This window comes from Mastacembelus armatus, chromosome 15, assembly GCF_900324485.2.
Source record: "Mastacembelus armatus chromosome 15, fMasArm1.2, whole genome shotgun sequence".
NCBI lineage: Eukaryota > Metazoa > Chordata > Actinopteri > Synbranchiformes > Mastacembelidae > Mastacembelus > Mastacembelus armatus.
Genome location: NC_046647.1, coordinates 3,089,359 through 3,103,452, shown reverse-complemented (window position 1 = coordinate 3,103,452; position 14,094 = coordinate 3,089,359). Strand labels below are relative to the sequence as shown.

Genomic DNA, 14,094 nt, shown 5'->3' with positions numbered 1-14,094 from the left:
TTTCCTCAGTGTCTTTTTGAGCTCCAATTGTATACTCCTCAGCGTCTCCTTATCCCTGTCCTGGAAAGCCATCTTATTCTGGTTCAGGAGGTCTTTAATGTCACTGCTGATCCATGGTTTATTGTTAGGATAGCACCTTATTGTCCTAACTGGGAGTACAGTGTCTCCAGAAATGAATCTAGTCAGTAATGATGTTGACTCTCCTGACCATGTCAGTGTCCAGTGTCCTACTAAAATAGGACAGGGCCAACAGTTCTTTCCTGGTGTACACTAGTCTGCTTGAGCCAGTGCAGTGCACATTTGTAAGACAAAACATATGAAAAAACTAAAAAAAAAAATCTACTTGGACTTGCTGCCATTCAGATTGGCACATCTTTTGAAAAACTAAAAAAAGTTATTAAAATGTGATGTGAACTGCACTGTCAGTTATCGCAAACATTTGATTGCAGTTGTTGTAACAACCGGTTAGGTTTAGGGGGCAATCACTTTTTCACATAGGGCCAGGCAAATTTGGACAGCTTTTTTCCCCCCTCAATAAATGAAATCATTAAAACTGCATTTTGTGTTTACTTGGGGTGTCTTGGTATAATAATAAAATTTGTTTGATCTGAAAATTTAAGTGTGACAGTGTTTGTCTGCCTAGCTAGCTGTATAGATTAACTGTGCTTTCTAATCAGCTGATATGATTTACAGGGAAGGCAACATTCTCAGAGGAAAGGTAGAGAACACACTCTCAGTAGGAAAGTTTGAAATGTGGAATAGAAGAAAAAAGAAATAAGGAGCACTTATATTTGAAAATGTAAAAGACAGAGTAATACCACAAAAAGTGGTTTATAAAGTGTGTGTGTGTGTGTGTGTGTGTGTGTGTGCGCGCACGTGCGTGCGCGCGTGTGTGCGTGTGTGTGTGTGCATGCATGTATGTACGCTGTTACAGGGAAGGATTCCGGTTCTCATCTCAGGAGGCAGCATCCAGCTTTGGAGATGACAGGCTGCTCATTGAGAAGTACATAGACAACCCCAGGCACATAGAAATACAGGTAGAAGATGTTCACACATTTATGTTTCAGTTTTGCAAATATTCAGTTGTTCCACTATTTTTTTAACTTTAAATCTACTATGTCTTCCAGCAGCTGAATAATTAGTAAAATAATTTATTTTTGTGTTGTCACTTGCTTGATCACTGAACATAATTGTCACAATACCAGTGTAAAGGTTTATTTGTTCAGATAAAAACTTCAGATGAAAAGCTATATAAATGAACAGAAAACCATTTATATGGGACCACAAAAATGCTGTTAAAGCAGGGGGGAGAAAGCAGGCTCTGAACAAAGGACCCCACAGTCCAACCAGTAGCTTTTCACTTGCCAATTGGCAAATTCAGATGTATTTCTATAGCGCCAAATTACAATGCAATCATCCCCAAGGCACTTTACAAAAAAAAAAAAAAAACAGCAAATGTGCAGAGGAAAAATTTCCTTTAATGGAAGAAACCTCCAGCAGAACCAGGCTCAGTTTGGGCAGCCATCTGCCATGACTGGCTGGGGTAAATGGATAGAAGAGAGAGAAAAAAGAACAACAATAATAAACATCAAATAGGCACTGCATCAATATACATCTCCAGGATGAGGGATACCTGCAGAAGGTACAGAGAGAGAGAGAGAGCACAAAGTTAGTGACATTCAGTCGTGCCATATACATGTGAAGGGGGAGGAGAAGAGAGGGAAGGAAATGAAAGGGGATGGGAGCTCAGTGCACTGATGGAGAGTCCTCAGGTAGTCTAGGCCTATAGCAGCATAACTAAGGGATGGTACAGGGTCACCTGAGCCAACCCTAACTATAAGCTTTGTCAAAAAGGAAGGTTTTAAGTCTAGCCTTAAAAGTATAGAGGTTGTCTGCCTCGTGACCCCAGACTGGGAGCTGGTTCCACAGGAGAGGAGCTTGATAGCTAAGGCTCTGCCTCCTATTCTACTTTTGGAAACTCTTGTAACCATAAGTAAACCTGCACTCTGAGAGCGAAGTGCTCTATTGGGATAATATGGTACTATGAGGTCTTTGAGGTATGAAGAAGCTTGATCATGAAATGATTTGTATGTGTAGAGAATGTAGCAAATATGAATATATACATGTATTGAACATGAAGGTTTATTATGTCGGGTTTATGAATTATGAATATCATGAACATCTTCATAATTTGAGGCACCAGATCCTTGATTGCGGATCAACCAGTCAATTAATAAGTAATACAGGATAACACAGTCTACAATCTGAGCAACCCGGCCTTTCTGTGTGGAGTTTGCATGTTCTCCTCGTGCTTGCGTGGGTTTACTCTGGGTAGTCCGGTTTCCTCCCACAGTCCAAAAACATGCATGTTAGGTTGACTGGTCACTCTAAATTGCCCATAGGAGTGAGTGTGGTTGTTTGTCTTTGTGTGTCTGTATGTGGCCCTGTGATGGACTGGTGACCTGTCCAGGGTGTACCCTTGCCTTCCGCCCAAAAGAGAGGTGGGATAGGCTCCAGCGGATCCCAGTGACCCTGTTTAACCCTCTGGGGTCGACGCACGCGCCGGCGCGTTTTGATGCATCTTTTCCTGATAAGGCCAAAAAAAACTTAAATTACTCCGTCAATTCTGATCGTACAGATAAAAGAAATATATCATTCAAATCTGTAAAGGGTCTACTTTTAGTGGTATACCATCATAATAAAAACAAAATGTTGTGCTTTTTTTAAATAAAGAAAGCCGACAGGGTGCGCTCTCGGCCTTTTCTGTCTCTGCCATTTCTCTTCACAGATGCGTAAATAAAACAACCAGAATCTCAGCGAATACTTGCCTCATAAAAATAAGAATTATATGGCTAGAAACCTCGAAATGTTTTCTTTTAAATGAAACAATTCAAGTCGAAAACAAATCATCACTTTTTATTTAATCCGTATGAACGTAAGGAGAAGTCCGTTTTTTCCTGTCTCACCTCATTACAGGTAATGCGACCCCGCCTTGTACTCTGTTCACTGTTCACATGTAAATAATCTCAGGTGAACCAGGTAAATAAGTGTACACCCCCGAGAAATGACACAAAATATCAAACTTCATCAGAATTTACTCACTTTTTCTGCGTGTTGGATGATGGCGCGTCACGGACGTGAAGAAGTGCTTCTTGTATTCCACACAGAGACAAATAGTTTAGCTTGTCCTCAGAGTAAAAACACTGATTTTAACTCAAATAAGGATCGTTTGGCTCCTCATTGTTTTGTATTGTGCTGCACTAATCCGTCCCATCTACATTGACTGAAAGGCTCATTATGCGCATCTTTGTCTGGTCGTTCAGTGCGTCTTTTGTGTTCTCAGGTAAATCATATGACTATTCATCCTCAGAGACACCCTCTTGCATATGGCTTTTCTGGACAAAAAGTGTCTTAGAAAATTTAAATCAGTGTATTGTTTACTGTGAATGTGTGAACAAGATGACTTTCACAACACTGTGAAGTAAACACTTTAGCCTACAACATGCAGGTCTCCATAGTCTTGTGAACCAATGTTCTGTTTGTGTTTTATGTTCTTATTTCAGTGAGTAAAAAATTGTAGTTTTGCACTAACCATGCATAAACACTTTTCCCTCAAAAACACAATCATGTATAAACTTGCTGCTCACATGTTATTGTAGCCAATTTTGTGCTGATTACAGTGTTATCAGACTTTAGACATTAATATGTTTAAAAGACACTGAAAAAAGCACAAATGTCAGGACATGTCAAAATTTGTCCAGGCCCCCAAAACCCCCTCAGACCCCAGAGGGTTAAGGAATAAGCGGGTATAGAAAATGGATGGATGGATGGACATTATAACGGTCTTAACAGTAGGTTGTTTGCGGTGGTGGAAAAGAAATTTTGAAATTAATGTTTGAGTCTGAGGTCTACACACAGTTTTGTGTTTTGGAAGCTCTAAGTAGTCAACTATGGAGACCAACTGATATTAGTGTGAGACAACCAGCACAGCCACAGGTTACTTGCTTGACCTTGGGTTTATTGAGGCTTGGTACTTTCTGTCCTGGGCTGGTCCGACTGCAGTCTGTCGGTGGGTTTCCAGGAGAGACGTAGGCATTCCCCTGAGTCGTCAGCTGCAGGCTTGGAGTCCGTTCGTCACCTTTCCTCACTCTCTGTCTGGCCATTGCAGGGTTGTACCACGGAGTTTGGTTGATGTGAGATGGTCAGCTGGAGGTGAGCTGTTTGCTGCAGGACAGTCACACACAGGGAGGATGTCTTTGGGTGTCTCCTCCGTGTGAGCAGTAAAAGAAGTCTCTACTTCTTTGTTCTTCTGCCGGTACTCTCTTCTCTGACAGTCTTTCTCCTCAGAGAGAGAAGGTCTCGAGGAGTTTGCAAATCTCTGGAAATCTGTAAAATTCTCCATGAATCCGTCTGGAACACCGTCCAGCACTCTGTTCAGTATTCTGCTCAGGGTGTTCTCTTCAAGGTGTGTCTGTGTACTTTTGTGTGTTGCCGCACTGGGCGGGGAATCCATCTGATCAGTCCAGGTGCTTGACACAATGTGATTGGTTAACAGAATCAACTAATCTTTGTGAATCAAGATTAACCTTTTCTCTAAGTGTTTTAAGTATTAAGAACGTTTTCTAAAATGGGAACAATAATTTATTTTTCCGCCCGGCAAAGTTCAAACACGACAAACTAACCAGAGTCAATAGTTCAACAACATAAATGAAAATCAATAAAACTACACATAGTTCTATGGATTAATCACAAGCATGAATAACAGATAAAGAATAGCACAGCTTCTACATCACACCACAGTCTGACAGCGATGCTCTGTATAAGTCTGGACACATGTTACATATTTAGCAATTAAAGCAGAAATATTACAAGAACAGTTCATAAGTCACTGCAGGGGTTTCAGGTCTTGCCTGAAAGGGAGTAGTTTCAAAGGATTTGTGGTCTGGTGTAAGGAGGGGAATTTCTTTGTCAAGAGAGTTCTCTCAGTAAGAGCCAGTGGTCTGCTCTTTATCAAATGGAGTCTTGACTGTGCAGTATTTGGTGGAGAGGGCTTGTACCACCCTGTTGTGTACCTTAGTAGGTCACTACAAGTTTTAGAGCAATAAATTGTCTAAAGGATATAACTCCTGCCTCAGTTAGGAATGTGAACACATTCCGCTGCTTTAGGTCTGCTACAAGAAGGATTTTAAATTCTAAGAGTGGAGTTTTTCAGCCTGCATAAAGTGCTTCCTAATAACATTGTCGAAAGGAAGCATTTATAAGGTGAAGAGAATCGGTCATAGCAGAGAATCGGTCATAGCAGAGAATCTTGCGGAAGTCCATAGCTATATTTTGTGTGTGTGGAAGGTTCGCCATGAACATAAAGAAATTTGAATCTGTCTGATAAATGAGTTGGAAACCACTTTAGCACTGTTCCTTTAATCTCAATCATATGTTCCAGTCTCAGTAAGAAGATGATGTGCTTGATAGCGTCAGTTGCAGCACTAACATCTGGCAGGACAAGTACAGAAATTAGTCCATTATCTGAGGTTGAGAAGATCATTGGTGACTATTAACAGTGCTGTTTCTGTACTATGATGTGCTCTAAATCCTGATTGAAAATTTTCTAGTTCATTCCTGTGTAAGTGGACACAAAGCTGCTTGGCAACAGCTTTTTCGAGGATTTTAGACATGAAAAGTAAGTTGGATTGTGTGGAAAAGGCCATTCGCTCATGAGAGAGAGACTGTGCTCAACGAGCTCATTAGTCGCCTAGCGACTAATTGGGGCAAGTCTGGACAGAATTCTGTGGCATGCAGAGGGTGTTTCACTGCATGCAGTAAGAGAGCAGGATAGTTTCCCAAGTTAACCACAAACCTTTCCTGCGTGTGAGTAGGTGACTAAAAGTAAGTGAATTGTTAACTTGTTAAGACTTCAAGTTATCTTTGCTAGATTAATAAGTAATGCCTGTTTAGTGTGTTAATTGGTAATTAGAATGTTCTAAGTTAATTTTAGGCTGAGAGATTTAGTCTATCAGTCTACTGCTAACAGAGTTATGGGCTTTATTTGGTGTATTTTGATTGTTAGCATCTTCATTTATTCCTAATGTACCGTGTACTTAGCTATACTATTTACTTTTCTGTTTTAGACCACACACCCACACACACACATACAAGCTGTATGTAAACCACTTTGTCTGTGTACCCTGAAACCTGCAGTAAAGTTCGGTGCTACCAATACCAGTCTCCGTGTCCTAATCCGACACTCCATAGTGGTGAAAATTCCCTGATCATCACAATCCTTCACTACAGATTGTACTGGTCTATAATCCTGGATCAAGACTGGGCCTGAGTAAGGGTTTAATTACTGCAGTCTTTAAAGCCTGAGGTACGTGGCCTGATACTTATCAATTTATCAAGTGTAGTAGAGATGAGTCAACTAATGGCAGGGTGCTTTTAGCAGTCTAGTCAGAATGTCTAAGAGACATGTTGGTGATTTCGATGAAGCAACTACTGGTGTAAATTCAGAGAGATCTATGGGAGAGAAGCAGTCTAAACATAACTGAGGTTTTACAGGTGATTCAAGAGCTACTATAGTAGAAGGTATATCTGTGGCAGCTACAGGAAGCATCTGATGAATTTTATTTCTAACAGATTTTATTTGTGAAGAAACTCATAAAGTCATCACTGATGAGAGCTAAGGGAACACTGGGCTCAATAGAGCTCTGACTTTTTTATATCAATATCAAGTGTTTCACTCAGTGAGGCTACAGCACTATAACAAGATAATCAACTTGGTAGGGAGTAGGATTGAGGCAGCTGCCTTCCACTGTGTTGGCACATGGCATAGAAGTAGATAATCCAAAAGGAGCTTTAAACAGGAAACACCAAAATAAAACAGGATATAACAACTCCCCATGATGATACCTAAAGGACGATATGGTTTGTAAACCTGCAACATTTTTCTGACATTTTTTTTAGCAAATGTCCATATTGTAGTTGTTAAACAAAATGGCCATCCTGGAATACACTGATCACCCACTTCACCACATCCTGATGGACCACAGAAGCGGCTAAAGTGGATGACTCACCTCACTGTTCTGCAGGATGGAATTATACATGAGATTCTTCATCGTCACTGCCAGCAGGCTGTGCAACATCCTAGCCAATGGCAGATGACTAACATGAAGCGGACTTTTGCTGACTACTTTTACTTTTTATTACTTACTATATTCCTTGCAAGACTACTTGAATTTCCCTTTGGGAATTAATAAAGTTTGTTTTATCTTAACCACAAAGCTCCTTGTCCTGGAGCTCACTGATGCCCTGATACAGGGAGATTCCCCAGGACATCATCCTCCCAATTCAACAGACATCAAACATTGTTGGACGTGCATTCAGGCACAAGCAGGCCATACACACTACCACGTCACATTATGAGTTGCTATTGCAACTTGGATGTGCCTGTAATATAAATTTCTCACTGATTGTCAGTGTAATTTTGAATACAGTCCTTTATTTTGTAATGAGTTGATGATTTCCATTAATTCTGTTGTTTTATTCTCAGCATTACCTTCCACTGTTAAGCAGACGATTCCCACATTTATGTCCCAATTAAAAAGAAAGATGGTTTCTCCATTAGCTCACTACTCAAGTGCTTGAATGATATTAAAGCCTGGATGGCCTTGAATTTTTTACATTTTAATGATTCAAAGCCTGAGGTGTTCGTACTTGGCCCCATTTCTACAAGTGGGGTCACCCTGGTAGACCTGGGACCTTTGGCAGAATAAGTCAAACCAGAAGTTTAAAATCTAGGGTTCAAAATGGACTCCTCTTATTTCTCGACTGCAGCATGTACAAAACGCTGCCGCGCGTCTTTTAACTGGCACACTCAAATATGAACATATCTCCCCGGTTTTATACTCACTTCACTGGCTGCCTGTGCACTTTAGGGTCCATTTTAAACTCCTTTTATTTGTTTTAAAATGTTTAAATGGTGCTGCCCAGCTGTACCTCTCTGAGCTTCTGCATGCTTACCTTCCTACTCAGCTGCTCAGGTCGGCTGACCAGCTGTTACTGAGGGTAGGCTACTGAAAACTAAGCGTAAGCTCAGAGGGATCAGAGCTTTTCTTCTTCATCTTCAATTTCTTCAATTTATTTGTATAGCACCAAATCACAATACAGATCATCTCAAGGCACTTTACAAGAACTAAAAACCCAACAAATCCCTTATGAGCAAGCACTTGGCAACAGTGGAGAGGAAAAACTCCATTTAACAAAACCTTTTGCGGTGGCAGCACCAAAATTGTGGAATGAATTGCCTTTCCGCATTAGACAGGCGTCCTCATTATTGACTTTTAAATCGCTTCTTAAAACTCACTTGTTTTCAGTGGTGTTTGACACAGTCTGAGCTGTTGGCATTATTTGTCATTTATTTTCTTATTTATTTTGATTAATGTGTTTTTGTGATTTTGGTGCTTGGTGTTTACTCCTGCTTTTGTTTTGTAAAGCACTTTGGTCAACTTTAGTTGTTTTTAAAGTGCTATGTAAATAAAGTTATAGTCACAGTATTCTGAACACATTATAAAATGCACATTGTTTTAACTAGTGCCAATTATTGACATGAATATAAAATCTAAAATGTAAAAAAAGATAAAAATCGCAAAATAAAGAATTAGGGCTCACTCTATGTTTCTCATAGGTGCTGGCTGACCAACATGGTAATGCTCTGTGGCTGAATGAGAGGGAATGCTCGGTCCAGAGGAGGAACCAAAAGGTAGTGGAAGAGGCTCCCAGGTTAGTGAGAAGTTGTTTGCTCAGTCAGTGCTTTCATTCATTGTACTTTGACATAGTATATGTTCACTCAGATTCATTTAAAAAAATGTGTTGCTTTAGTTGAGCTGTTTTTGTTTCCCAGCCCCTTGTAGTAGTGTAGTCTCAAGGCAAATTGGTCCTAGGGGAGAGACCACACAGAATAATTTGAACAATCCCCAATGAAGTGTACATTTTTTAATTTCACCTCTCCTGAATAGAAGGAATAGAAATTGCATTTGTAGCACGTGAGGTTGGTGATCTTCGTATGCCAATCTGCTGCTATAGGCCTAGACTGCCTGAGGACTCTATTGGTGCACTGAGCTCCACTACCCTACCCTAACCTAACGTTTTTTTCGTTCTCCTCTATCCACTCACCCCAACCGGTTGAGGCAGTGGCTGCCCAAACAGCCTGATTCTGCTGAGGTTTTTTTTCGTTAGAGTTTTTCCTCTCCACTGTCACCAAGTGTTTGTTCATAAGGGATTTGTTGGGTTTTTTTGTTTTTTGTAAAGTGCTTTGAGATGACTGAATTGTGATTTGGCGCTATACTAATAAAACTGAATTGCATTGAATTGAATTACAAAAAGGGTCGCGGGTGCAGTAGCCTAAGCAGGCATGCCCAGATTTCCTTTTCCCAAGACACTTCTGGGGGGACACCAAGGTGTTCCTAGGCCAGCTGAGAGACATAGTCCCTTCAGCATATCCTGGGTCTTAGCCAGGGCGTTCTACTGGTGGGACATGACCAGAACACCTTTACAGGGAGGCTTCCACCCTATCACCCTATCTCTAAGGGAGCGCCTGGACACCCTGCGAAGGAAGCACATTTCAGCCACTTGTATCTGAGATCTTGTCCTTTCAATCATGACCCAAAGCTCATGACTATAGGTCCAGCCGGGCAAAGCCCAAAATGGCCCTTCTCTGGGCCTACCACCCGCAGAAGAATCCATTAATGCATTGTGGTTTGGGCAGTAGTCGAAGGCAGGGGCCTCGAAGGCAGGGGCCTCGACGACCCGATCCCTGGACGCTGAAACACTGGACCAGCTCTATACCCATCTCAGGGTGCTCGAGAGTTCGTGGGAGTTTGCCCAACCAGTTCACATCTGCATTGTGGACTTGGACAAAGCATTGAACTGCGTCCCTTGTGTCATCCTGGAGGTGCTCCAGGAGTATGGAGTCCAGGGTCATTTGTTAAGGGCTATCCGGTTAAGGCCTTGGTTCTCAACCAGGAAAAGGTGGCTTCCAGGTCATGGAAGAGATACTGCCTCAGTTGGAGAAGTTTAAGTATTAAAAGAGATAAAATATCTTTTTGTTTTTTCATGCTAAAGCACGGCTGAGATACTTTTGTGTGTTTCATGTCCTCTCCAGTACTTTTCTGGACCCAGTGACACGTCAGGCTATGGGTGAGCAGGCAGTGCAGCTAGCCAAGGCTGTAAAGTACTCCTCTGCTGGCACTGTGGAGTTCCTGGTGGATTCTAAGAAGAACTTCTACTTCCTGGAGATGAATACACGATTACAGGTCAGTGAGTGTTGGGCAAATTACTTAGATACATAGATAGATAGCTGGATAGATAGATGCAGTATTTTATTAATCCAAGGAGAAATTTTAATGTTGCAGTAGCAGAATACAAAGGTGCCTATTACTCATATATACAATATAGATGTTAAGTAAATACATAGTGTTAGTTCTACCCTGTGCATTAATTGAATTCAGTTGTTTTATTTGTATAGCGCCAAATCATGACACAGTCATCTCAAGGCACTTTACAAAAAAGAAAAACCCAACAAATCCCTTATGAGCAAGCACTTGGCGACAGTAGAGAGAAAAAAACTTGGAAGAAACCTCCAGCAGAACCAGGCTCAGTTTGAGCAGCCATCTGCCTCGACTGGTTGGGGTGAGTGGATAGAGGAGAGAGAAAAGAACAGCAACAATAAACAACAAATAGACACTGCAGGTTGGTGGGGCCAGTAACTGCACATCAGCGATATACAGCTCCAGAACCAGGGACACCTGCAGAAGGTACAGAGAGAGAGAACAGAGAGAGAGGGAGAGAGCAAAAACTAGGAGAGAACACATTAAACAATAAATCACAATAAATCATAGCAACTGTACAACAAGTCTGTCAGAGGAGGATGTCCCTCTCTCGACTCAAGAGCCATAGAGTGATTGTAAAGTGATTGCTGTTGGCAGAAAAAAACTTCGTATAGTCTTTTTATCACAGCAGAAGTCAGGTCATGTAGGGGATATGAAGGGGTCTCTTTTGGCTTCGTTCTGTTTGTGCATCCTCCTTCTCTCCACAACCAGTTCCAGGGCTGGAAGTCTCCATCACAAACCAAGCTTTCCTGATCAGTTTTTTCCGTTTCTTGGTATTAATGATACTGCTACCCCAGCAGATATGAGCAAAAAAAAGTTGCACTCACCATAACAGACTGATAAAAGTTCTGCAACATTTTACTGCACACATTAGCTTCTTCAGGAAGTGGAGTCTGTTCTTCTTCTTGTAGACAGCCTCTGTGTTGCATCTCCACTCCAGCCTGTTGTCAAGGTGAACTCCTGTGTACCTGTAGCTCTTCGCCTTCTCCCCCAGAGTAGAAATGGTCTTCGGGCTGGTTATGGTCCTCCTGAAGTCCATAAACATCATCTTGTCTTGGTCACATTCTGTAGTAGATTCCCATGTTCCCATATCACTCCATAAAGAGTCCACCTCTGTACTCCATCTCCACTTCACTGATGACACATCCCACAACTGCAGAATTGTCTGAGAATGTATCAGTGTTACTAGAATTAGTAGTTACTGAATTTTAAATTCATTAACTGTTTCAAATTGTAATCCCTTTGTGATGACACCAAAGCGGATAAAATCATCCAGACTACCATCAAGAATTCATTGTTTAACTAAAAGACTGCGTGATCTTAAGCAGATGGCCGAGCAGTCCTTGTAGTCCTTGTTGTTTTGGATCAACAGGCAGAGTTTGTCTATTTTGTTCTTTATAGATCTCACGTTAGTCAGGAGCAGAGCTGGTAGCGGTGGTCGATGTGGGCATTTCCTGAATGGAGAGTACACCGGAACGGCGTTGTTTCTTAGCCGACTTATTCATTCAGGAAGGCTGATCCGCTGGCTTGTTTGTAGCTAGTATCTCCAGAGGAAAGTTGAGATCAAGGCTTGATCAAATGTGGCAACCATTCATCATCTGTCTGCCATTTCTATTAAAAGATTAACAGCAGGAGTTATTACGCAGATGATTTATTATTATATTTACAGGACTCCTACATTTCACTACAAACAACTTTCACCATCATCTTCATTCTTCAAGATTCAGAACTGTACAATAAACTTGGAACAAACCCTTTTTAATATATGTATGTAAATATAGGCAAATATATAATTTCTTACTGCTGTTTATTTGTAAATTGTATTCTTAAAGCTGACTTATCCAATATGATCAAATCTTTGTACCGTATGAGTTTCATCATTTTGTCACATTTGTTTGTATGTTTATATTCTCTCTTCTCCCTGCCACTTCCTTTCTAACCTCACACACGCAGTTCATATCATACCAACCACTGTACTCTGTGCAGTCTTCTGTACCCATCTTTTTTTTTTTGTAGTATGTCCAGTATTGTGTCGTCATCTTTGTCCTGTCTTGATACAGTTCTAGAGTACTGAAAGAGGTAGTAATGTGTATACAGAAAGAGATAGTAGTGGGGAGACAAATAATTGGTATTGTCATTTTGTGCAATTTATTGTAGACAGTAGAGGAATGACAAAAAATAACATGGGAGAGAAATGCTAATGCAACAAAGGTTTCCAGATTGGATTGGCAGACTTACACCAGGGCTGTTATGGTTTATAGTTGGTGTTTTGAACCCTTAGGCTAACAATGTGCCCCATGAATTCAAGGTCTACATACAATACAAGCTTTTTCTGGCACTTTCCACCATGTGTCATACTCATTTCAGTCCATGCGGTTTGGCTAAGCCCTTTTAACCATCTTCATGATAGCTAATAGAGATCTTCAGAGGCAGATGAAATATCTGGAAGGAGCATACAGAAAAGAGAATATAAGGTTAGACAAAAGTGAAGCCAGCTTGACGCTTGCACACCCTTTTACCATATCCACATCTCAAATAATAAAGTTGAACAAAGTCCACAGGACGATCCAGTGCAATTCAAAAACACTTTACTAGTATCGGTGGCATATTTACAAACATATATAAAGTACAAATCAAAAGGAAAAGGGGTGACATCAGGGTAAAAAAAATAACTGTGTGACTCCACTCCACAGTTCTGCACTCCCATGGTGCATGTGTACAGACTCCCTTTTAAAGCATTTGCCCCAGATGAAATAATAATTACTGATTAACTAAAGGCAACAGAGTTATAAATTTATCACCTAAATAAGCACAAATAATTGGCTTCTTCATAAACACAACTGCAAACCACAAGTAAAAATATACCAATTAAAAAATATTATGGAATCAAACTGATTATATTATATTTAATAGCAAAACTTTTTTTTTAGGTTTAATGCTCAACAAGTGTAATGGAGTTAGTGATTTCTCTTGCCATAATTCCTTAGTGTTATTGTTCTGTCCTGTGGAACCGGGTTTTGGCATGATGATGGGCCGTCACTGGGCGTCTGGTGTGTGTATGTAAGTTTTGGTGAGTGCAGCCCCAGGCCCAGAGAGAGAAGTAAATGGGCTGTGCATTGTTACCACAAAGTTATTGGGGACACATTCTCACACAACACAGAAGACAGCCTGCTGCTGGATGAAGGTGTAATTACTGTATATTGGCTACACAAGCATACTTATAGTTTGCTTACGGAAACCTGTATCTTCTCTGTTTTAACATTTGACCCCAGGTGGAACACCCAATTACAGAGTGTATCACTGGCCTGGACCTGGTCGAACAGATGATCAGGGTTGCAAATGGTTACCAGCTACAGCATAAACAAGAAGATATCCCAATAAACGGCTGGGCTATTGAGACTCGTGTCTATGCTGAGGTTTGTCTGTGTGTGTGAGATGCTCATTGTGGTACTATGTTTGTGTGTATTCATAAGAAAAATCTTAGCATGGGTATATTTGATAATAACTTTATGAACATTTATCAAGCAGTTAAATCTAGCTAAAAGGACTGGGCATAAAATAATAATAATATGACAACAGATAAGACAAACATCCCTCCAAACAACATGGTTAAATGTTCTATTCGTAAACTACTTGCTGTGAGGCAACAATGTTGGCCACTGCTCACTAGTGGCCAACATTATTGGTAAAATAAGGAAACTATGTTGATTTTCCT

The 14,094-nt window shown here is 40.7% G+C and overlaps 1 protein-coding gene across 2 annotated transcripts in view; it reads left to right on the top strand.

Annotated features, from left to right (window-relative positions):
* Positions 1-14,094, top strand: part of pcca (propionyl-CoA carboxylase subunit alpha) — a 59,935-nt gene that overhangs the window by 30,307 nt on the left and 15,534 nt on the right. Inside the window, exons 10-13 of one of the 2 annotated variants that reach the window (XM_026309127.1) lie at positions 935-1,037; positions 8,678-8,772; positions 10,154-10,304; positions 13,652-13,795. In XM_026309127.1, coding sequence (XP_026164912.1) covers positions 935-1,037; positions 8,678-8,772; positions 10,154-10,304; positions 13,652-13,795 — 493 coding nt within the window. Of the gene's footprint in view, positions 1-928; positions 1,038-8,677; positions 8,773-10,153; positions 10,305-13,651; positions 13,796-14,094 lie in introns of those variants that run through there. The other variant, XM_026309128.1, reaches the window with a different exon arrangement.